A 25,753-nucleotide genomic window follows, 5' to 3' on the forward strand; every position below is an offset into this window, starting at 1 on the left:
ATAGGCACGCACACATACAAACGCACGCACGAACATACATAAAGTATGGTTGAACCCCCCCCGAAAAAAATTTCTGGCTACGCCCCTGCCGACGTCTCTCTTCCCGACGAGTTTTGTCGTGCAGTTGCCGCGACACGCCTCTCTCACTCGAAACAGCGCAGGTTTTCTGTAACACGAAGCATTGTCTAGTGTTTCTTGGCAAATTTGTTTCTGGTGCAAGTGTGTGCCTTACGTTAACTCTGCACTTGGAGTCATGGTGTAAACTTGTGGTGGTCTCGGCTACTGCCACTGACCGAGCTAATTTTATATTTCATGGTGCATGCAAGTTAAGTTTGAATAGTTTTACAGGCGCCACATTTTATTAAACAACAAACATTATATTTATTTAGCAAAATAAAAACAATGTGTTCATTTCCAAAAAATGCACACTTCTTAAATACCTGCTGTCTGTAGTTCCCTTCCAAATATTCACCGAAACACACTCCCCACAATTGGCAATAAAACAAATTGCAAGTTAGCTTCAGCACATACATCATACTGGCAACTGAAGGATTACAATAATTCCGAGAAGTGCCACCAGTCCCCTTTGTCTCACTGCTTCACCTTCCCGAGAACACACCCCAAAACAGAGTTATTCAGCAAATAGGAAACATACACATTAAAACCTACCACAGCGCTCTTCAACAGTTTTCACCACTCGCATCATTTCTCAAGGTGTTGATGTAGCACAAACTGCACTCTTTCGACAGTTTCTATCACATTACAACTGCCCTCAATGATGCATAAATGTCGCCACTGTTGGCAATAGGTTGTACTAATGAAGGCAAGCTATGTCAACATACAGGCTGCGGCTACATTGGAATGCACATGACACACACAGTTGTGCATTGAGCCCAGCCCCAGAGGATGCAGCAGCTCACACACCCGAAAATAGCTACCACATTTAAATATGATCTTTGGCTTCACAAAGCAGTGTGCTCTGACAGGACATCACTCACATGTTGAGAAAGCTACTATTCATGCTCTAGTGCAGTATGTTATGCACATACATGCCATGTAAAATGAATGGAAACTTACGCAGATGGCATACAGTGACCAGCACCTTCATTAGAACAACTTTATGACGCTTGCAGCTGTTATGTATTCACTCATATCGCAAGAGGTTTGCATTTTTTGGTACACAGAATTCAATAAGGCACTTGGCATCTTTGCTTACCTTTTTTCAGAAAAATTAAAAAGGGGTTATTTGTGCACCTTGCCATCTCCAAAATAAGCTGTTGCAAATGTGGGCTGGTTACGCTGCATATCAGCAATTTAAAGTCAAGACAATCCAGTCAATGATGCCACGTTTTACTGCATAATGTGGACCAAAAAATGCAATGTGAAAATGGAAAGAAAACAAGGCAGTAAGAGGCACTAAATATTCTAGAGTAATGGAACAGTATAACAATTTCTGTGTGAGGCTATAACTTATAGCAAATATCAAATGCATATACACCAAATAGCTAAAAAGGAAACATCAACAGCATGGTTATGGCATTGAAGCATTCAGGATCATACAAGTGGTAAATAGACCTGGAATCTTACTTTCTCAATATACAAGCCATTCTAATTAAGGTTGTTTCTTCAATAAAGTACAGTGGAGACGATGACGTACTTCACTAATTCACTTACCTTAGGGCTCATGTTGCAAAAACGCAACTCAAACCAGGCCGTATTTGCATCTACCAGTCTAGCTTTTAAATATCTGCATCTTATACGAGTGATGAACTACAAAGGCATTCCATTAACTCCTAAATGGACACGTCTTAATGCCGACTAGCTTCAATTCTGCAACAACAAGATGTGCCCTACTGTAACTGAAACAATAATTAATGAATATAATTGAGCATTCACCAATGACTACTGCTGGGTCACCAAAATATCTCCAGAAGTAATGTGGAAGATATCACTGAAACAGCAGGCATCGCACAACTTGCATTGCATGTTTCACCATACCTTGACCCCTTAGAGAAATCTCAGCACACACAGTAGCAGTGAACTGAAGTACTAAAATTGCCTTAAAGTTTGAAAAGTCACTGTTCATACCCACTGCTTGCTTATGCCACAAGCTTTCTATATTTATTCACATGTTTGAGACATTATTGTTGGAGACCTCATTTTCAAATACGTTCCTGGCAGCTTCGAATTGCAGTAAAAAATAAATTTAGCGTTCAGAGGCATGCACTACTGGACTCTTGTTCGCAAGTGACTAGCAATAAGCAGCAACTGTCACAGAAAACGACACTGGGGGTTGAGCACCCACAAAGTGCACACACTGAGCTGCTGCACCCCCATCAATGGCTCCAATGTTGTTTTTTATTCTCTGTTAAAAATTACACCAAAGAAAAAAAAATACAAAAAGCCACCAGGAGGAGAAGGATAAACCAAATGTGCTTTTAGCAGCCCCTGGCTAGGGTGTCAGCACCAAGAGAAGAAAGGGGCCTTGTTTTGGAAGCTCTGGATGAAGTTGTCATTCAGCGACTTGATACGACCACGAGCACCTGGTCGTCGGCTGCTCCGCTCCACAATGACAGCGGGCATTTGGACCAACTGTACTGGAGACTTGCCATCCTTTAACGCCTGGTTCAAATTCAAAATCTGCAAAGACAACAGAATTCACGGTGACATGTGCCTTAAGTAGAAACGCTGAAGTGTATTTGGTCCTGTGAACAGTAACACCAGGTCTCCTCAATCTGCAATGACAAAAAATAGGACTGACTGCTGCATAGCTTAAACTTTCAAGGATACCACATAAAAATGCCTGTTTGTTTTAAAGTAACATACAAAATCAAAAGAAAGGAAGAGCAGAAACTATTGTTCCAAAGCTGCAATCCCCCTTCCAGGCCTCCAGCTGGGCTTTCCTACTGAACCTATTGTACGTGTTGAGCTCCATCTACTTGGCCCCTTTCGACTGTCAGAAGCCGGCAACAAGTGGATTGCTGTTGTGATTAATTATGCCACACGCCACGCCATTACACAAGCCCTGCCCACCTCCTGTGCCATGGACATTGCAGGTTTCATTTTGAAGGATGTTATACTGCAGCACAGTGATCTTTGGCATCTTCTCACTGATCGCAGATGCTATTTTTGGTCAAAAGTCATCAATGACATCCCCTTGCTCTGCTGTACATGAAGTAACCACTTGAAAGAATGTGAGCTTGTGCATGTTGGCATTCCATCTTAACACCCAAAGTGCACAGAAGGGTGTGTTCCTGTCCCTTCTGTGCGCTATAGGTGATAAGAAGTAACCACTGTGTACTGCCTCCAGACAAATGGCCTTGCGGAATGCCTCAACATAACACTAACCGATATGCTTGCTACCCTCAGAGACCACAGTGAGTGGGATGGCATTCAACCATATGTCACATTTGCATATATCCTGTCCCTCGCGTGGCACCGTGTGTTGTACTTGCTCTTCAGCTGTGGTCCTTTTTTTACCTCTAGATGCTGTACTTCCGAATACTCGCAAGTCTCTTAGTGCTTATGCTTGCAAAACAATCGCCCTGAATGCCAGGGCTTGTCAAGAGTGCATGCGTTTGCCTCGTGACCTCCTAGTCTTGCCAAAAGTCCTGTTACAAAAGATATTGTAGGGACATTCAGCTTTCGCCTGGTTCCCTCGTGCTCATATTGTCACTGTAATGTCGTGTTGGCATATCAGAAAAATTGCTCTCATGTCATTCCATTCCTCACAAAATTGTGTGAGAATTTTCAGAAGTAATATAAGATCTTGGCCCTGATGATCCCAATACATCATTGGCTCAACCATAAATATGTCCACAATGCTCGTTTAAAACCTTACATGCCCATCTTCCATGCCTCACCATAGCCAATGGGGTAGTGTCGGAGTGAAGAGGCCGAATAGCGAACCAAAAGCGAAGGGAGACAATGTTCAAGGTTATTGGCTAGTGGCTGCCAATGACATTATCTAAGAGTGTAATGTTTTGTGCTGGTTGTGCTCAAGGGCGTCCGCATGACTTTTTGCGGGGGGGTGAGGGGCATCCAAAGGCCGGGGGTGAGGTTGGGGGGGGGGGGGGGTAGGCTAGCACCAAACGAGCACTATTTGCAGTCTAAACTACGCTCGTGAAGAAATAGCAAATTAGTGGTTAGGGCTTGCAGAAGATGCATCGAATTTTATTTATGAAAAAATAATTAAACTTAATATAGAAAATGCGAGAAGTTACCATCACTTCGTGAAAAAGAGTGATCTGCGCAGGGTTTTCTACTCATGCGAACTGATCGCCAGCACAAAGCGCAATATGTTCATGAACATGTAACTGCAAACAATCATTGAAATGGGCGACACAAAAAACAAGGACAAAAGAAAAAGTACGACACACCCAGGCACGTAGGCAAGGCCCCCCCCCCCCCCCCCCCCCCCGAAATTTTTCCAGCCTTCTATATTACCAGGCAACTTTTTTTTTGTTTTTGCCATGGAAAGACTTTCTTTCGAACAATTAGGCCTTGGGCCCCCCCCCCGAAAAAAAATCCTGGCTACGTGCCTGGATACACCACAGAGCGCCTTCTCACAAACTCACAAACAACTTTATCGGAAAGAACATTCACTATTTAAACCTTCACCAAGTGTCACGTGCTCTTACATCATTGATAGCCGAAAGGAGACGGAAACGTGCTCCTGTAAAGATTAGAAACGGTTACAAAAACGATGATCACATGTACACTTTTTTTTACTATGTGATGAAACGATTGAGGAAAGAAATTTCATCATCCTGCAGTGCTATTGAGGCCATGCTTACACAGAGATTGCCTTTTTTGTTAATGTGATGAGCCTCAACAATTTCTCTAGTAGCTTGATTGTTATGCCTGAAAATACATATGGTGTCATGAAAGTTGGGGGTGCATCCGTGTTGTGCACAGTGTCGAGCAACGTGCGAGTACGCATTGCCATCCAATGAGCGCTCATGTTCCGACAACCTTACATTGAGGCATGGGCGTCCGCAAGGGATGGGGGCAAGGGGGGGCATCTGCCCCCCCCCCCCCCGGAATTCGGGATATATATATGAAAGAGAGGGGGGGGGGGTACTTTTAGCCTTGTATCGTTGCCAAAGTTTTCCCAAAGCTGGAGCGGGTCGTATATAGACCGGCGCCGCGAGCTAACCGCGGAACCATCTGAACTTGGACCTTGCGTGTGATGTGTAGAAGCGACAATTCTCTTTTCCCCTTTCCTTGGTCGCCTGCTCAGGCCGCCTTTTTATCTACCCTGCGAAGATAAGACAGGGACAAACTGCCCACCTCGCCCGCCTCCGGCGGCTCTCCGTCTTTCCTACCGCTGTTCTTTCCTTCCCTCGTTCTGCAGCTGTTGACGAATGCCCCAACAAAGCAATTGTCGCTGTTGCTGCCTTGGTTATTTCTCTCTTTCTTCCTTTCTTTTCTCTTTCTTTTTTTGAAATTCTCGTTTGGCACCCAAACTGGGCGGGCGGCCCTGGTGCAGCAGGTTGGGCCATGTCATTTCAATTACATCCTCCGAAGACGGCTGGACTGCCAGCCGGAACTGTTACGATAAAATAAATATTTGTGCCTGGGATGGCTATTGAAGACAGCGAATAATTCTGAGATACAAGTTTCATGTTTTCTTTTCCTGAACTAAGAGATTTACGCAGTCTGACACAAGAACTTCAGTTCTCACAAAATTGACGGCTACATTTAGCAAGAAATCATTACCGCTACACTTCGTTAATATCCCATGGCGTCGCACCTCTCACCACCCAAGCTCCCAAACAATGCTTTTATATCGGTCACTCAGCAAGCTTGTGGGCTTGTACAAGTTGCATGCTGTGGTTTGTTGTGGAGCTCAAGTATTGCCCTTGTTGTTGGTCCTTATAAGGCGTTGAATATACCTTCACAACAGCGGGCCTTCATGCTCATGCAAATTAAATCACCTTACCATTTTCGGGAGTCATGTATTTATGTTGCTTACATGTTTAGTTAATGTTGCGGCAATGTCATACGCATCGCTAACATTTCAAAATAAAATACTACTGCATGTGGATGTTAGTTTTTTAGGAATGTGTCCAACCCCTGATAAAAGAATCGTGAAGTACACTGCAGCGTGTATGAAGGCGACATGATGAGTACTCGTAGGAAGTGACGACACTGACGACGGAGGATATATTTATATATTCCGAAGCAGAAATTAATTTACAAAAAAGGATAAACTTTGCAGTACCTACTGTACTCATTTTTCATTTGGTTAGAGCCTAAGTACAGCCGTGGTACAGGGTTTGCATGGAGCTTCAGCACAGACTGTACTGGCTATCGAGATTTTGCTCGCGTTAGAAAAAAAAAAGTTTGTTAACAAGCCAGTTGCGACGGTTATTCAAAAATGCCATCAGAAGATCAGCCAATCAAATATCATTAAAGGTGACCACCACCTTAAAGTTTAGGCCCAGTTTAAGGCCTGACCAGTAACACAGAGCAAAGGAAAATCAATAGCTTTATTCGTCCCCCTTGAAAGCACAATCAAGCCTTCATCCTATGGGAGTTTTCTTTGGCCAATAGTATTGGTAAAAGTGATGGTGCGCATCTTCCGGTGCATGTTAAGGCATGCTCATGTACGCCACGTTTCGAGCAAGCTAATACCCCTGTCACACGGGCACCCGTGAACTCCGTTTAACTCCCTCGTCTTTTCCTCGAGGGAGATGGGGTTCATGTCACACGGTCACCATTTCGCTGAGGAAGTTAAATGAAGCTTTTGGTGGAGGGCGTTCGGTAAAGACCATTTCGGCTCGATGGAGTACTCTCGTTCCCAGCCAGCTACTGCTACGCTGAAAACCGCACTAGCAAAGTCGTCCTACTGAGCTCAATTATAATTTTAAAAACTATGCTATGTTTTTGCATAGCATTTCACGCCACGTAGTGTAAGTTTCAGTTGTATTTTTTTGGACATCAGCGCTTGTACTCTCCACACTAACGTCTCGCCAAGCCGCCGCTGTGAAGCGTCGCGCCATATTTGTTTCTGCATGTGTGAGGCGCACGCACAAGCACTGTGACAGCAATGGTGATTCCGAGCACTTCATCAACACACAAAAACACGTTTTTGTTGCTTTAAAAAGGCGACTGCACCGGCAAAAAATTGGACGTTTTGACGAGCGCAGCAGCGCTGTTTCTGCCCCATGCGGCAACCGTCGAAAGCTTGCACCGAGCCGTGTAGCACGGCCACAACTCCATTCTGGTTAAGCTCCATTAAGTAGTTCAATGCAGAACGGAGATAAATGGAGATCGGTGTTGGCCGTGTGACAGGGGTATTAGATTGTTGGCAAGAGCAGAGACCAAACGGCGAGATAACTTTTAGAAGTGTTTCATATTTCAAGGAATGGGTCCGCCTGCGTCAGTGGAGTGGCACATCATTTGTATCGTACCAATCTGAGAGATCGTTTTTAAAGGACCGCTTACGTATTGACATGCTGACGTCACAGTTTCACGCCACTGCGCATGTGTATACGCTTTCTTGGTTTCCAATCTTTGACGGCAATAAAGAGTTCGTAGTTTGGTGCCCCTCTGACTCTTTCCTCTGTCTTTTTAACATGAAAGTGTTTTATGCCGGGGTCCACCAAGATTACAGTGACGTATTTCCGTCACAGAAATGACGTCGAAAAAATATACACGATAAGATGGCAAAGAAAAATGTTCTGTCAACGGGCATCGAACCCACGACCGCTCTGTACGCAACAACAGTTGCCGGGCACGCTATCCACTGCGCCACGGTCACAGGCTCTAGCGGCTTTACAAACGCGCCTTTAATATCTACCACTCTCCCGGTCGGCGGGGTGGTGTTGCCCTCTGGGAGCGATAAAGAAAGTAATTCGTCATTACTGTGGACCGCGCGATTAGCACCTGCAACGCGTTACACGTCCGTCCCATTCGGCGCGTTTTCAATAGAAGTTCAATTTTGTCAATGCCTTAACACACCACGAGGTGGTGACCTTTGCCCAAGCGTCGTAAAAGCGTCGGCCTAGCTCATAGCATCACGCTAATCCAAACCAAAAATAGCTCTGCGACGCGCGCCTGTGTCACCTGGCTGTAACACCTCGTTCCCCGCTCATGCGCTCGCCCCGAGAAAAATCGCGGCCGGGCTACCGGGGCGGCACCACACGCTTTTCGTTTGCCTCTAGTCCGGCCGTGGTATTCAATCACATTTTAACATGCCGCGGAATGGCGACCAAGTTCCGCGTCCAATATGCGACGCTCTTCTGGTTATCACACCTCGTTCTATGATTACGCTTTCACTGTTAACTAGTACAGCAACCACAAGGGTTCGTTTAATCTATCAACATGGACGTTAGTCGTCGGGATGGAGATGTACCACCAATCATCAAAGTGGGTGCATACACGTTAAACGGTGCCACAGCTGCCAGACATCAATATACATTGTGCAAACTCTCTTATATCAATGTATAGTAAACATTCAGTTACTTCTGTAAGGGCACGCTTTACTTTTGTGTTAATCCGATTCTTATGACGGAGGGATCAACCATTCAACCATGTTTTTTTATGTTTCTAGCGTTGCGCCAAAATTACCACGTTGAGAGCGGTGCTATGTTTTCGCATTTTGCTCATTACGCTTAGTTATTTGTTCATTAACAAAATTCAATATATTTTCCAATCCAATGATTCGTTGTTTCGATTTTTTTTCGCATGTGCGTAACTCAGACCATAAATAGTGCCTTTTTAGTGCTAACCTACCATACCCCCCCCCCCCCCCAGCAGTTGCCCCCCCCCCCCCCCCCCTGAAAAAAGTTCTGCGGATGCCCTTGCATTGAGGCAACGACCAGTTTGCCCAATGTAGACATGACTGTAGGAAAAAGGTAAGGGCTATGTGTAAAGCATGCCCTCAATAGCACTGCATGACGATGAAATTTCTTTCCTCAATCGTTTTTTTTAACAGTTTCTAATCTTTACAGGAGCACATGTTTCCGTCTCCTTTCGGCTATCAATGATGTGAGAGCACGTGACACTTGGTGAAGATTTAAATAGCGAATGTTCTTTCCGATAAAGTTGTTTGTGAGAAGGCGCTCTGTGGTGTGTCGTACTTTTTCTTTTGTCCTTGTTTCTTGCACCACCCGTTTCAAAGATGCATAACCAATTCCAACTTGCCCAGACATCAATTCTTCTGCAATCAATCAGTCTTCCTTGAATAGCAGTTGCAGATGCCTAGGGTTTTTGCGGGCAAACTGCGTGATGACACAGGTAATGAAGTCATTCTTTTGTTTCACTGCACAATCTTGGTGCACACTTGTCATACAAAAGCTATCCAACGTGTCATTTGTGATTCTTGAGCATAACCAGGTTTTCACTCTTCTCACTGCACTGAAGGGGCGATCGACAGTGCCAGTGATAAATGATGAGGTCAGAGCTACCTCAATGGCTTTTGCAACAATGTCTTGGCCTGAAGGAGAAGTTCAGAGTAAGTTATTCCTGAGGAGTCCCTGGTTTTATTGAGCCACACTTCATACCAGGAGATGCCCTCGTCCTTAAAGGGGCCCTGCAACACTTTTTGAGCGTGGTCAGAAAACGCCGCTGATCAGTAGTCGAGGCTCCTGAGAACATGTGAGCCAAACAAAGTGCAGCACGCGGCCTGGAATTTACAATGAATTTTTAAAGTCCGCTATAAATCACTTGCTCTTCTCTCAACAAATAATGCCGTAAACCCAGTCCATGGTCATTGGCTGATTTGAACATCGTGAGCTGCATAGTTACCACAGCTCCTGCGACGTGCCCGCATGCTGGCTTGCGATCACATTGAAAATAAGTCATGCGTTCGAAAAAAAAAAGGAAAGAAGGTGCTCAAGGTCATGATGCGCACTGATCATCCCCCGCCTGCGTAGCTTTCAGCGCGCTCGTTGGTACGAAAGGAGAGAAAGCACTTAAAGCGTGCAACAGATCCCTGTAACTCCGTTCATACTTGACGGATTCTTAAAATTTTGGTGGCCGTCAATTCATGAGACAATAAACTCCTTTAATGAAGCCATTCGATGATTAGATGGAAAAGTGTTGCAGGGTCCCTTTAAGCTTTCGGTGCAGTAAAAGTCTTGGAGTTGTTCAGAAAGGACAGCGAACGCAACACAACTCAAATACTCAATTTTTTTGCTGGATACAGCAGGAGAAGTTTGAAGCTCTATGCATTGCTATCAGAAAAGCGGCAAGCCAAAGAAGCAATGAGAGCGTGCAAGTAGGGCACATATATTGCCACGCGGTAGTATTCTCCCGGCAACTGAATCCTGTAGTTGTCTCGGTGGGCTTGGCTAGAGATATGTCTTGGTACAGATTTCAACAAATTTAAGCGATTGGCATTTTCATGGTGGTGTTTTCGCTTGACATTTTCATGATGTTAAAGAACTGCTCTTCAGCGTTACTCCGATGCCCGCAAAAATTATTCTGTAACTCACAGATGTAGTCATGTACAGAATGGAAGCCCATGGACACACTTTGCAGAAAGTGCGTAACTGGTTCCAGCCATGTGCTGCCCTTTGCTACAATGTGCAAACAGGCTATGAAAGATAAGCTTGTTGCACAGTAGAGGATGCGAGGTCATTGCCTAGTTGCAGCGTTTGAGGTCGATTCTGCTAACATTCGCTCCTAGAGTGCTTCAACTATGGCCACATAATGCTAAAGATCGCATATTGCAGACCACCTTGTTTCACAAAGCATAGGAATGTTCGGCACCAATTTCTTTCGGAGCACGCTCGCACAGAAGTTTATGGTTTGTTTGACGATTCCTATAGTGTTTAGAATTTCAGAGACCTACTGAAATCGTTGATCACGTGATTAAATTTTTCACTTGCGCAGTGGAAGAATAGTGCTTTTGGGAGCCCTTTCTGTATCATTCTGTTTACTCCAGCTTCTTTTCCAGCCATTGTAGGGCATCCAACGTACCCCTGCCCAACAAAGCCCAAGCGAATCAGCGTGGCATCGGTTAAAAACTTCAGATCATAGCAGCAATGCAATGCTTTGCTGGGCGCGTTGGATCATTCTGGAATAGATTTGAGCGCAAAAGGACGAGACACACGAAGAGAACTACACACGAGTGCTCGTGTAGTCTCAAAAGTAAACCTTCATTCTCTCCTTGAAGCAACTGCCTATAGGTTCATAACTGAAGATACTTTTGGCGCAAATCACATAACACAAAAGAACAGGACGGGCGCTGAACATCATCAGGCAAAGGGGCGCCTGCATCAGCACGGCTTCACTATCCCTTCAAGGTAAAGAGATTGGTTTTCTCAGCAGCACGTTGCGGTTCCCTGGTTGTTAAGAAAAATGTGATGCGCGCGCACTCATCATGTGGTTTGGCTTGTGCTATAAAATCATCTTTCCACTGTGAAATAAAATTAGTTGGAAGTTCGGCGTCCGTCCTGTTCTTTTGTGTTATGTATCCTTGTGTCACGTATCTCGGGAGCGCTTGCAATGTCGGAATGGAGTTGGGAGAGAGAAAGAGTCGGGAGACACCGTGGTGGCACTGCAAACAAAACTTTATCTAACACACCACGGCAAACAAAACACTAACACGCACTCAAAATTTACAATAAAAGGTAACGAGAGCAGAAATGCAAAGATAATGCGCACTCACTAACTAGCCTCACAAACATCGCAAAGCATTCGAGCTATGCCTGGCTCCTCTAGCCCGAAAGTCTGGCCACTATGGCCTCTCAGTCACTCGCGATACCCATGGAGCGTTCTTACGGTTCGCGGTGTCCGCTGACTCGGCTCGTGGTCCAAGTCGACGCTCAGTCCCGTCGACGCTGCTCCTCGACGTCTGAGATCCGCCGCCTCGCTCGTCGTCCTCGTCGCTGACCCTTCGGTCTTTCTTCGAGAACGTCGTCTCGTCCAGTTAGGCCTAACTCCTGGCCTCCCCTTGGTGCCACCGGGTCATACTGCCGAAGTGGCTCTCTGGTGATTGTCCGTGGGTTGCCGTCGTCTTGCCGCGCTGTGGGAGTGCCGTAGGTGCCCTGCGAACTGCTGTGATGGGGCTGCTGCAAGCCCGGGGAGCCTCACTTGGATGACACCAAGGTCGACGGCCACCCTCCCGAGCCTCTCGTGCCGCTGCCCCCAGAACAGGGCCCTACTGCTCTCGTCGCGGGTGCGACGCTGGCTTGCAACACCTTGCTCCTCGACGACTCCAACGAACAATGTCCAACACTTCTTCTGTGGTCTCCCACCTCAGCTCGGGTCGCGTGGCACGCGCCTTTCTCCGGCCAATGGCTTGCGTCAACGTGGCGGGGGTGCACACCATCGGGTACTTTTCCATTCCCCGCACACCATCGACGCCTTGCGCTGTCCGGCGCGCGCCCCGTGCCCCTTTACTCATGACATTGGGCCCCCTTTTAAGAGTTTTTTTCTTAAAAAACTGCTTCTTCTCTTCAGGGTTGCGGCCCTCTACTCTTCTGTTGGTCTTAAACTTCTGACTCGCATTCTCTTCTCTTATGGTTCCATCTACTTTCACAGCACCATGGTCATCACCACGCACTTTCGCGAACACGTCACCAAACATTCCACTGAACCGTTCACGATGTCCAAGAGTTCATCGTCCTTAACACTATACGGCTACCCTCACAGAGATAACTACCCACAAAACACATCACTCAGTGTTCTAAAATATGCACACATTCACTTACTCTCAAGCTTTACTCAAAAAAAAAAAAAAAGTCATCCATTAATATTCTCAAAACCTATTCACTGCACAGGACTTATGTTTCACAGAATCCTTCTCAACACCATAGCAACCACCAGTTTACTTCCCCGCACTTAAACCTGTGCTTTTTCACGTTTCGTGTCTTCTTCAGTTTTTTCCGGCGTCTATTCGCTGCCCAGTGTCTCGGACGCTCACTTAAGCTGATGCCTCTGTTTCTTTTCACCCGACGCCTCTTCGACCTAACTTCCTCAGGCAGCGTCCTCCCCTTATGCCTGGCTCTCGCTACTAGCATCAACCTCTTTGCATACAAATTCTTACACTCTACTCTGCGCGTTTTGGGGGCATTCTTTTTAGTTCGCTTTACGCGTCTGCCCTTGACAAGTTCAGCAACCTTTATGGCGTCCCGATAGTTACGACCAGTTTTCTTTGCTTTTAGAACTGTCTTCACTTCCTTTAACTTTACGCTTGTACTACCGTGCGTCTGAGGCATCCCATTCCTCCTACTCCGCTCTTTTGTCACAACTCGCAAACGCTTACTACTTCTTGCTTCCTCAGCTATGCTCATCGAGCTGTATTCTGCCTCTTCGTTGTCCGGAGGCATCGCGTTCTCTTTCTCCGTGCCCTCTTCAGCACTGGCATGCAGTTCACTAACCGTTGCTACACCATCACTATATGCAACACCTGGGCCCTTTGTCTTCTGCTCATTCCTAACCCGACTATTCTCATTTGCACTACTAGTGTGTTCACTGCCCCTTTGCTGATCGGAGGCAAAACTCTGATAATCAGGCGCATTGACTTCTCCCAATGAAATCTCTATGGGCCTTCTCTCATTCTGTCCAATGTATCCTGTGGCTTGTGCCAGTCGCAGTTTGCGCTCTAGTTCCTCCTTTTCCCGAGCATACGCTTCTAGCGCAATGGCGCGTTTTGCCTCGCGTTCGGCGAGACTTGCCTCGAGATCGGCGCGACTTGCCTCGCGTTCGGCGCGTCTCGCCTCGAGATCGGCGCGTCTTGCCTCAAGTTCGGCTTTGCCCTCCTCTCTCTTACTCTCCCACTCTTCTTCAATGAACCTGAGACCCTGCTCTCCATTGAGCTTTCTCTCCCGAATGACTCTCACTATCTTGTCCCAATCCATATCCATCCTTGCAACCCCCGACGCTACGTGACTGGGCCCAACGCTGGAAAAATCCTGGCACAGGCTCGCCACTTATTATGTCACGTATCTCGGGAGCGCTTGCAAAGCGGAATAGAATTGGGAGAGTGAGAGAGGCGGGAGACCGTGGCGTCACGACAAACACCCTTTATAAAACACACCACTGCAAACAAAAAGTTAACACACTACAAATTTACAATCGGAAGCAACATATGCGTAAACGCCAAGCGTTACTAAAGAATACAACAAACGCCTCTAACTAGGCTCGACTCTAATGGCACGAAAGTCTGGCCACTATGGCCTCTCAGTCACTCGCGATACCCATGGAGCGTTCTTATGGTTCGCGGTGTCTGCTGACTCGGCTCGTGGTCCAAGTCGACGCTCAGTCCCGTCGACGCTGCTCCTCGACGTCTGAGATCCGCCGCCTCGCTCGTCGTCCTCGTTGCTGACCCTTCGGTCTTTCTTCGAGAACGTCGTCTCGTCCAGTTAGGCCTAACTCCTGGCCTCCCCTTGGTGCCACCGGGTCGTACTGCCGAAGTGGCTCTCTGGTGATTGTCCATGGGTTGCCGTCGTCTTGCCGCGCTGTGGGAGTGCCGTAGGTGTCCTGCGAACTGCTGTGACGGGGCTGCTGCAAGCCCGGGGAGCCTCACTTTGATGACACCAAGGTCGACGGCCACCCTCCCGAGCCTCTCGTGCCGCTGCCCCCAGAACGAAGCCCTACTGCTCTCGTCGCGGGTGCGACACTGGCTTGCAACACCTTGCTCCTCGACGACTCCAACGAACAATGCCCAACACTTCTTCTGTGGTCTCCCACCTCAGCTCGGGTCGCGTGGCACGCGCCTTTCTCCGGCCAATGGCTTGCGTCGACGTGGCAGGGGTGCACACCATCGGGTACTTTTCCATTCCCCGCACACCATCGACGCCTTGCGCTGTCCGGCGCGCGCCCCGTGCCCCTTTACTCATGACACCTTGTTTGATTTGTGCCAAAAGTATCCTCAGTTATGAACCAGTACCAACTAAATTCTGCCTATAGGTATCTGCTCTCTTCCTGCAATATCTGCAGTTTCGTCCACAAGGAGGAAAAAAGCAAACACTGTGTCAGCTTTGGCTACTATTTCGACTCTCAGGATGTGCCATAGATTGTGATGATCTCGTTCTGGACTCGTATGGAAGTGTACTTAGCATTGCCAGCAGAAGGAGCTATCTTTTTCACATCTATATTTTTCACATGATGACAGAAAATATGTCTGCGGAATATCTAAATGTGCTTAGAAACAGTATGAAGCAATTTTCACCAAAATATGGCCATTAATTTACGAGAAAAAAATGGGACGTATGTGTGCCATTGACCCATGACGTGTCTTTGAAAAAGTGGGACATTGTCTCATGAGCGCACCAAGCTGTAATCCTTTCGTCAAATTTCTCGCATGAAAAGGCTCATAGCAAGTGGTACAGAGGGGCACTTCAGAAACTGGGAAAAAAAATTCTGGCGCAACTCATTTCCAGCTGTGGTACTCAGTGTGCACCTGCACCTGTTGTGCTGTGCCAACTGTTCTGCCTGATCTCTTCGCATACACCATTTCAGCTCCTTTCCGTTTTTTCTGTCGCTGTAGATCAGGACTAGCACCTCAGTTATGGCTGAATTTCCACCCATATAAAAAATTGCGGCTGTGAATCAAGGCAAGCCACATCAATGCGGTGCCACCGAATGCACTGAATGCTGCAAATGCATTCATGAACTCTATCCAGGTCTGAGGTAGTGGCTTTTCTCTTAGATCTTGTACAATCATGTTCACTTTCACTTTCTGACTAGTGCCTAGAGCATCAATGTCGTCATTCTTTTTTTTGAGCTTCAATTTCAGGAACGTCCTAGCCACAGCTTTTGGTCCCATTGCCACTGCTACCGTAGAGGCAAAAAAAAAAAGGACAAGAAGAAACTGCAGGGATTTCAGGGTCATAGAGCGTTGTCTTGTGATGCAAAAATGCCCACCAAACTTGAAAAAAAAAAAGAACATTTATGAATGCCTGCTACATAGTTAGGCTTAGCAAGGAACTGCTTCATTTTTCATTGAGGTACGCTTTGACACGGTCTTTGGCCAATATACTGCTCCAAATTTGAAACAAAATCCATAGTTTCATTCTAGAACTACTACTCTTGAAATTCAGAGAAGAAACATACCATAAATCTCTAACTTCAGCTATCTTGCACGCAATGCAACAACAGATCTAAAAAATTTCGACAGAACAAAACGAATTTAAACTCAACATATTACTGATACCACCTATCGTAAACATGTGAAATATTTTGCCTTGGTTTGCTTAATGTTTCTGACTCATGGCAGCGGAAAATTATAGCGCTGATGGCGACGTGCAGCGGAGAAGGAAGCTTTTGCTGAAGAATAAGTGGGGCACATTCGTCCCTGTGACGTGCCGTTGTGGCCGCCAGTTTCTATGGGTTCCGAGGCGGCGTAAGAAAGACGACCGAACACCAGGAAGGGACTACTTGACCCTTTTCTTTATTCCTCGAAGCTGCCCGAGCGCACGCGAGCTTGGCGCGGATTTTTGTTTTCTTCGTGCGAAAGCGCCAGACACACACCGAGCGTCCTCTGCTATCGCTCGTGACATGCCCGGGTTTTGAAACTAGTCGTACCGACGTAACACATCACGTAACACTAAAACAGATTGGTGAAACATCACTAAACTAACCTAAACAGTCCGATTTATAACTATTTACAAAAGTCAATCAAAGTCTTTCCACTTTCACGCACGCAAAAGTATACACAAACACTAACGATTATTTACACTTCACGGCACACATGTACACTCTAGTCGGAAGCATGAGGTTGCTCCATGTGAGCAATGGGGCTCAGATAGGGTCTTAGCTTTTCTACGTGGACTATGTTGTTCCCATGTTGTCTGCGAGTTCAATCTCGTAATTCACGGGAGACAGTCTGTTCAGTATCTTGTGAGGACCAGTGTACGATCTTGTGGATTTCACACTGGATGGTGGAGCCTTGAGGAGCACCAGTTGCCCTCTTTCAAACACAACGTCCTTGTAGTGCTTGTCGAAGTGCTCCTTCTGTTTTTCTTGAGCCAGTCGGATGTGCGCGGCCGCGAGCTCCCTGGCTTTTTGCAGTCGTTCGCGCACTACCGCGAAATAGCTAGATTCTTCTTTGAGCTCTTCAAGCTCTCGGCGGCTGTATACAACATCCAACGGCAGCACCGGATCCCTACCATACACCAAGAAGAATGGAGTTTGGCGAACCGTGTCTTGGTACCCCGTGTTGCAACAGAATACAACATATGGGAGAACATCGACCCACTTTTCTCCCCCGGTGGTAGTCAAGGCAATCATCTGCTTGATTGTCTTATTGGCCCTTTCGCACAAGACGTTTGCTGCGGGATGATTTGCAGTGGTGGCAGCATGTCTGATGCCCCGATGCTTGAAGTAGGCTTCAGTAGAGCGCGCCATCATTTGAGTACTGCGGTCTGTGATAATCGTGGCTGGGCAACCGTGCTTCAAGATGATCCGTCGCTCAACAAACTTCTGGACAGTTGCAGCTTCTATGTTCCTGAGTGCTTTTGCCTCAACGAACTTTGTGAGGTAATCAATGGCTACGATGATGTACTTGTAACCTCTTGAAGTCTTGAAGGGTCCTATTATGTCCATCCCAACTGTGTGGAAGGGGCCATGGACTTCTATTGGCTGTAGTAGACCGTAAGGCACCGATGTCATCTTCATCCTCTGACAAAGGTCACAGTGACGCACGTACTGTCTGGCATCCACATAGAGCTTTGTCCAGTAAAGCAGTGTTCAGACTACGTGCGCAACGTACGGATCGTCGGTAAGGATCGTGACCGTAAATGCAATCAACGTAATGAGCTTGTGCAGACGTTGTTGCATTTAGCGTAAAGTACGTAAAGTTTGAGGCGTAAATGTTGGCGGGCCCGTGACTTTTACGACAACTACTGATGCGACCGTTACGTACGACCAATGGGCAAAGCAGTTTTCGTTTTCATTTTCTGTTCACGGGGCTTCCGTGCTCCCCAGATTCCGCGTCTTCATGCGCGTCTTGCAAGTCATGCAGTAGCGTGTCTGTGCAGTTGGTTTGCCGGTGTTTATTGCGTTGCGTGCCCGTGGCCTTTAACCATGACCCGTAGCGCAGCCAGCCCAGCCATGGCCAAACACGCGAACCTTGCTAGGCTGCAACAATTGTAGCGAGGACGCAATGCATTTTCAGAACGGTGATTGGCTCGTCGTAAAAAACGTACCTTACCGAAAAGCTCAATGTGAACATACTAGGTCGTTAGCAACGCAAACGGACGATGCGGCTGTTACGCGATACGACATTTGTGACAGATGCGACTGTAGTCTGAACCTGGCTTTATACTTGCACCTAAAGGCATTGAATGTTCGCCTGATGCCCATGTGGCCACCGTATCGGCCTTCATGCATTTCCTGAAGTGCCTCAGCTTGCCGCTGGGAAGGAAGGCAGAGGAGAAACCGATCGCAGACTGGGCCTTGGTCTCTTTTATACAACACTTCATTGTGCGTAACGAACTTCTTTTGGGCCCGTTTCTGTTGTTTCTTTGTGCCCAGCGCACCCCTGAGTAGATCCAAGACTTTAGCGCAAAATACGTCCTGACGCTGTTCCTCACCCACGTTGTCACAGGATCGCAGTGGGGGATATGACACTGCAAGAATTTGGCCTGTGTCAGCAACAATGGGAGGGTTCCTGGAAAGACAATCCGGTGCGCTGTGCAGGATTCCTGACTTATAGATGACGTCAAAATCAAACTCCTGCAAAATCAGCGACCAACGAAGAAGACGTTGGTTTCCTTCCTTGTAACGTAAAACCCAGCAAAGTGCATGGTGGTCGCTGACAACTTGAAATTTTCGGCCTATCAGGTATGGTCGCAGCTCTTCTAATGCCCATTTCACTGCAAGAGCCTCCAGTTCCGCTGAAGAATAATTCAGCTCTGCGCCTTTGAGCGATCTACTCAAGTATAGTACAGGATGGTAGTGTCGCTCTTCATCCTCCCGCAGCAGGAGACCTCCCAGGCCGAGCCGAGATGCATCTGTGTGTACTTGGACACCAAATTCTGGCTTCTCGGAGAACAGCTTGAGGACAGGCGGCTGACACAAAACGTGCTTTAATGTCTCAAAGGCAACTCGCTGATCCTCTTCCTAAGAATAAGTAGAATTCTTCTTTAGGAGTGATCGAAGAGGTGCGGCGATAATGCTGTAATTTGGGATGAACTTCCTGAAGTACGATGTAAGCCCGATGAATGACTGTAGTTCCTGGACGTTTCGAGGAGGCCGGAGCATCTAAACAGCTGCCAGTCTCGATGGGTCAGGAGATACACTATCTTTTGTAACAACGTGCCCAAGATAATTGATGGCAGTACAAAAGAAGAAACACTTCTGTGGCTTGAATTTCAAGACTGCTTTTTCGAACCTTGTAAAGATGTTTTCAAGGTGCGAAACATGTTCTTCAAATGTCTGACTGAAGACTACCCAGTCATCCATATAGACAAGGGCATTGTTGTATTTAATACCGTCAATGATTGTATCCACGGCTTGCTGACAAGTAAATGGGGCACCTTTAAGGCCAAATGGCATCCAAAGAAATTCGTAAAGACCCCATAGCATAACGACGGCAGTCTTCTGTATGTCATCTGGATGCATGGCGATCTGATAAAATCCAGACACCAAGTCCATAACAGAGAAGTACTTGCTTCCGGTGAGTGCCTGCAGCGCATCTTCAATCCTCGGAAAAGGGTAAACGATGTCCTCAGTGACCGCGTTGTGATGCCGATAATCGACGCACATGCGCGTCGTCCCGCCTTTCTTTGTTACAAGGACCAGTGGTGACGCCCAAGGACTCCGAGAAGGTCGCACTATATTGGCATCAATGAGGTCCCTGATCATACTCTTGACAAGATCACGCTGTGCTGGTGACAATCTGCGAGGACGTTGCGATATTGGCTTTGCGTTTCCAGTTGGAATGCAATGTCATTCAACTGTGCAGGAGCCTACATCCGTCCTTGACTACGCAAAGCAAGCAGAATGTTGCGCCAACAAATCCTTGACGACCTGGAGCTCACTGGAAGATAACGTTGTTCCGATGTTAAAGCTGACATCGCCAATTGAGATTGAACGATGCTGCGGGTCGACGAGTGTACGAGCTGATGATGCATCAAGGTCTTCAGGAGAAGGCTGGCACGAAATTTGTAGGATCTGTTGGCAGTCGTCTGCAGAGAGCTCAATATCCTCAATTCCGCTTGCTTCTTCTATGAGGACAATTGTCATCTGATGTGGAAGCACGACGGCCTGAGATGAAAAGTTCGTCATCAAAACCTTGACTGAATTTTCTCATGCATTTGCAACCATGGGCTCCACAATTACTGAACAGCGGTCGTACAAGAGCTTTGTCCCTGTGATGACCATTACATGATCCTTGTCTTCAGCTGTACGATGCCACGTCACGGGAACGAACTTCCGAGATAAAGCTGGCAGTGCTTGCTCCCTAACCAGGTAGACCTTGCATAGCCTTCGAGGAACAGACACAGCAAAGCTTTCCGAGCCCCAGTCGATGACGGCTCTTGAGGCCCGCAAGAAGTCGTCGCCTAGAAGGACTCCTTCATGAGGTAACCGGGGAACAATGACAAAGTCATGCTGCAGTGTTTGGTCATCCACTGTTACCACAGCTCTGACTTGACCCAAATTTTGCAGGTGATGGCCGCTAGCTCCTACCAAACGTAGGGACGAAGGCCTTATGCTTAGTTTGAGTTTGTCAACTAGTGGTACCGTAATCAAACTTTTGACAGCTCCAGAGTCCAGGTTGCCTTTAATTATTTGTCCGTTGATGGTGACAGGAACGGAAAAAGTACCCGCTTCTGAGGCACATGACACCTGCTCAATTACTGGCGACTGCTTGCGGGTATTGGCGTCACCAGCTGTCCGTTTCCCCACTGTATTGGACTGGAAGATTCAAATTCTTCCTGCGACTTCAAAAATTCTGCAGTTAGCGGTAGATGACACTGCGTGACAAAATGACCACTTCTGGAGCAGTTCAAGCACAGTTTACGAATTCTCGGGGCGTTTCCTTGGGATCTTTCAAAAACACGCGTCCCGGAATGAGTCTAATGCCGCAACGAAGACAGCCTCCCATTTGTGTCATCTTTTTTAGGTGTGTTTCTTTGTGCTGCTTGATCATCTGAGGAGCCGCTCGACTCTATACTATCTGTGTGCTGACGATTGCGCAGAAGCTTTCGAGGTGAACACTTCGAGTCAATGCGGCGTTTGGCAGACTGCGTTCCGGACGGACTCTCGCATTCTTGCACAACCACAGTCTGAACACTTTACTCAGAATTTCTGATCTGGTTGAAGCGCAGAAAGGAACTTATCATGTCGTCTAGCTGCCTAAATGTCTTGTCGAAGAAATGTTTCTTTGCTTTAGGTGATAACGTAGTCATTAGGGCTTGACACTTCTCTTGTTGTATTACAGGATAATTGCATTGTTCCATGAGGTCCAACTTGCGGTATGCGAAGTCTGTACAGGACTCTCTAGCGCGTTGCGTTGCTCCGAACATTCGCTGCTTAGCCGTTACATCGCAGTCCATGTTATAATGTCGGTTGAACGGTACTTTCATATCAGGCCAAGTAGGGATATCTGCCACTTTTGTGTGGTGACGCATCCATGTAAAGTCCTTAGTTGGGAGCCTCGAAATAATGGACGGTATGGCGACCTCCTCAGGAACGCTGAAGGTTTTGAACCAATAGTTGACTTAGTGAAACCAGGCGTTTAGATCTTTGCCGAGGTGCGGTAAGGAGCTCGCCGCGAAACCTGAAGGTCGGTCACGAGCGTCTTCACCGTTAGACACGCATAGGACATTGTCGCTTCTGGCTTTGCTTTGTTGATTTCGCGAGCGGCGCTTAAAATTCATCGACACATTGCTCTCCTCTGCACTCGTGCATGATGCGGCGTCAGAATCCTCATGCGTTCTCAACTCCAAGCGCTCGATGCGTTCTACAAGTGGAGCGAGTAACTTGCAAAAGTTGTGACTTGCCTGCAGCTGCGGGTCAAGAGGTGGCTTTGGTGCGTCGTCGTCTTTAGCGGCGTCGTGATTCTTCAAAAGCATGATTCTGAGTCCCTCCAATTCGCGCCGGAGCTGATACACCTTAGTCTTCAGGGCACCGGCTTCGGACACAGCTGACCTGTAGTCTTCCACCCAGGCGGCGTCATCCAGCTGTTCGAACACGTCGATGGAACATGGGGCGGTCGCCATCTTGGGTTCACGGAGCCGACGTTGTCCTGAAGTCAGTGGTTCAGCCAACGGAGCGCGTAGAGAGCGACGTCCCCACATAGAAAATATGAACGTCTTCTTAGCTCACGCCAAGCCGTTGGGCGCCAAATGTGACGTGCCGTTGTGGCCGTCGGTTTCTATGGGTTTCGAGGCGGCGCAAGAAAGACGACCGAACACACTAGAGACCAGGAAGGGACTACTTGACCCTTTCCTTTATTCCTCGAAGCTGCCCGAGCGCGCGTGAGCTCGGCGCGGATCTTCGTTTTCTTCGTGCGAAGGCGCTAGACATACACCGAGCGTCGTCTGCTATCGCTCGTGACAGTCCCATTATCCCTCAAAGGGTCAAGAGGAGTTGCAGCTTGAGCAAACAAACCTCCCATTCACTGCGAAGGTGGCACACACAGGATGTAGAATGAAGTGCATACTTGGATACCCGATTCATTTTCTTGCAGCAGTACGCAAAAGCGTAAGCAAATCATGACTGGCAGCCCTAGCCAAGACGCCACCCACGATCATTCGTGGACTGCAACAATGTTCACGCATGTGCGCGCAGAAACTATGTATGCAACAAGCATGAATGCACAGATTACAGAGTAAGAGTGAGAAATGTGTTAGCGTATTTCACTGAGCATCGACACTTTTTGTCAGCGAACGCTTCAACCCACCGAGATTCGAAATGCTTGCTATGCACCATCGGAAAGCGCCTTGCCGTTCTGACACGTAACAAGCCACACTTGATGTTCCGCGTCGCCGGGATAGAAATGAAAGCTTATCTCTGATTCTGTGCAATATATGCGGCACTGCGGAACCAAACAATACCTCCCCGTAGAAATTTAAATGTTTTCTACAGCTACCGAGTGCAGAATTACGATGTAGAAACAGCAGCTCCGTACACTTCCACACATCGCACGGGCGCATATCCACACTAACGCCGCGACGGTGCAGCTACATATCGGTCAATGTTGTGGCAAACAGTCGGTTACAACCTACGAATAAAAAAAAGTCACAGTTTCACCGCAAGGGCAAAGCAATGAATGCGATAGCAAGAAAAGCGGCCCGTGATGGACGCGCTGCGACTACCGTGCGTCCATCACTACCCGGCAGCTACTAGACAGTTTTAATTTCACGTACGTAGGGACTTCTCATACGCAAACGTGAAAAGTAAACGTACGTTACGTGCACGACATCTGAAACGCTTTTAGCTACACGCACGCGACGCGCGGTGAGAGCTACCACGTAGCTCGATCTGCTGAGAATCATGAACACTGCGGTAGTTTGTTCGAGCGCCCGCGCGAGCAGACAGCGGAAGGGCAACGTTCTCGCTGCGCAAATATAAGAAGAAGCGAGAGAGCTGGCCGACGCCTTTAAGTGCGCCCGCGCGCTCCTAGCGCCATCTCGCTGGTAATGAAGAAACGCTTATAAGCGCCTCCGTCTCGGAGGACTGCAAACGGTAAAGGGTGTGTATATAACGCTTGCCGTTAACTGCCAGAGGGATGTAAGTAAAACCTCGTTAATTCGAAGGCCTCGGGACCGAGAAAAATATCCCAATTAAGCGGGATTCCCAATTATCTGAAACAACGTGAAATCAAAGAAATCAGCCAGAAAACGTGATGTACGGAAGTCACACCTTTATTGTGGCAAGTCAGCCTACTTGGAGAAAAATTCCTCCATGCGTGACTGACGCGTTCGGTAGTTCCCAGCACTGAAAGTCATATTTTCCAGCCTGTCAATGAGGCGCAGCATCTCAGCCTCGCCGCCGTTGCACTCGACGAAGCTGCGCACAACACTCAAGGCATCGATGACATCCGCCAAAGGGGGTGCTCAGGAGGGCTCGTCATCGCTGTCAACATTAGAGGCCGAATCGGTCGATCACGCAGCTATCTCGCTGTCGATGTCGGCGTAACACGTCTGCACTGTGCACTCGACATTTGCGTACTCGGAGAATCCGATTGGAGTGCACTCCTCGTCCGCGTGCAAAGCCTCATATCGAGCGCAGAGAGTCCCCCCTCCTTCATCAAACGGGCAAGTGACAGCGGTGACAGCAAACTCAGCGAGCGGAGGTTGCCTCTTCTTTCACAAAACCGGCGTGCTCAAAACACCGTCGAATAACGGTGGCCTCCACCTGCCTCCATGCGTGAACAATGAGGCAAATACCACCGAGGAGGTCAATGTTATACTCCTTTCCGTTGTCATAGCAAAGGAGCATTCGCTTCAACAGATTGTAGCGATATATTTTCCTGGTATGGTGTATGACGCCCTGGTCCATCGGCTGCGATAGCGACGTCGTGTTCGGGGGTAGAAAGACCAGCCTGATTGCCTGCAGGTTCTGAATGTCGCCGTGAGCTGGGCAATTATCGACGACGAACAAAACGGTGCGCCCTGCGGCCGCAAACTTGCGGTCAAGGTGCCGCACGTATTCTTCAAAGAGTGCAGCCGTCATCCAAGCTTTCTTGTTGTTTTTATAGATCAGGTCATCCTTGGATGGCAGTCGTGCATTTTTGAAACAACGAGGCTTTTCTGTCTTCCCAATAACAAGCAGTGGCAGCTTGTGCTCACCGCACATGCTTGCACCAAACAAAACAGTGATTCTATCTTTGTTCTGTTTCCGCCCCTTAATGTCTGCCTCCTTCAAAGCGAACGTCTTCGTAGGCAGCATTTTGTAGAACAGAGCAGCTTCATCAAGGTTGTAAACATCTGCTGCTTCGTACTTGGCGAGTAGTGGAGCCAAGGTGTGCTGCTTCCAGCCGTCGACAACAGACTGATCCGCACTGCCACTCTCGCCACAAACAGTCACGAATGTCAGGTTGTTGCGCTCCTTAAATCGGCAAAACCATCCATTGCTGCATTTAAACTCAGAATGTCCAAGTTGCAGCGCCAGCTGGTTGGCCTTCTCACGCAATATGGTCCCATTCACAGGAAGGTGTGCTGCGTTGGCTTTCTGCAGCCAGTCGATCAGAGCTGCTTCAACGTCGGCGTACGTAGGCGGGCGTACTCGTGTACGCTTTGACGAGTGCGTCTTGCTGTAAGCATCGAGAATTTTCTCCTTATTCTTGATGATGTTGCACAGCGTTGACAGAGGCACGTGGTGCTTTTCGGCGAGAGCCGTTTTCGACGCCGTCGACTTGCTGGCCTCTTCAATTAAGCACACCTTTTCGTGCAGGGACAAGCTCTTGTACTTCGGCATCTTCCTTCCAAGCACACCTCAATCAACTAATTCACAGGGAAGACACTCAAGCGGAGACAGGAGACAAATGGAGCAGTCGCACCGAATCGCACAATGCTCGCCAGCCGACATCCAAATGGCACAAAGACTCCACAAAACATTCACTTCGCTAGAGTGGCTAACATCGCTGTTGAGATGATGATGATCATGATCGCAACCGCACGCATCGCCGCCTGGCAATTGCTAAAACATGGCGTCTACGACGTATTTCCGGTAAAAAAAAACATGGCCTTCGAGATCCGTACATCAAAAAAAAAAAAAAAATGCATGTTTTAGTTACAGCCTCCGAGATTCGCAACACCCTTTGCATATCTTGGAAGTAGCGGCCAAGTGTGCCAATTAACCGGGAAGTCGCAGACTGGCCGCACCAATTATCCGGTTAAAT

General features: G+C 47.7%; 1 protein-coding gene across 1 annotated transcript in view; it reads right to left on the bottom strand.

Annotated features, from left to right (window-relative positions):
- Window positions 1–367: 367 nt before the first annotated feature.
- LOC119379427 (phosphatidylinositol 4-kinase type 2-beta) overlaps window positions 368–25,753 on the bottom strand; it is a 212,051-nt gene continuing 186,665 nt past the window's right edge. The window contains exon 9 of the mRNA XM_037648740.2: window positions 368–2,640. Coding sequence (XP_037504668.1) covers window positions 2,461–2,640 — 180 coding nt within the window. The 3' untranslated portion in view covers window positions 368–2,460. The remainder of the gene's footprint in view (window positions 2,641–25,753) is intronic.

Source organism: Rhipicephalus sanguineus, chromosome 1, assembly GCF_013339695.2.
Source record: "Rhipicephalus sanguineus isolate Rsan-2018 chromosome 1, BIME_Rsan_1.4, whole genome shotgun sequence".
In the NCBI taxonomy this organism is placed as follows: Eukaryota; Metazoa; Arthropoda; class Arachnida; order Ixodida; family Ixodidae; genus Rhipicephalus; species Rhipicephalus sanguineus.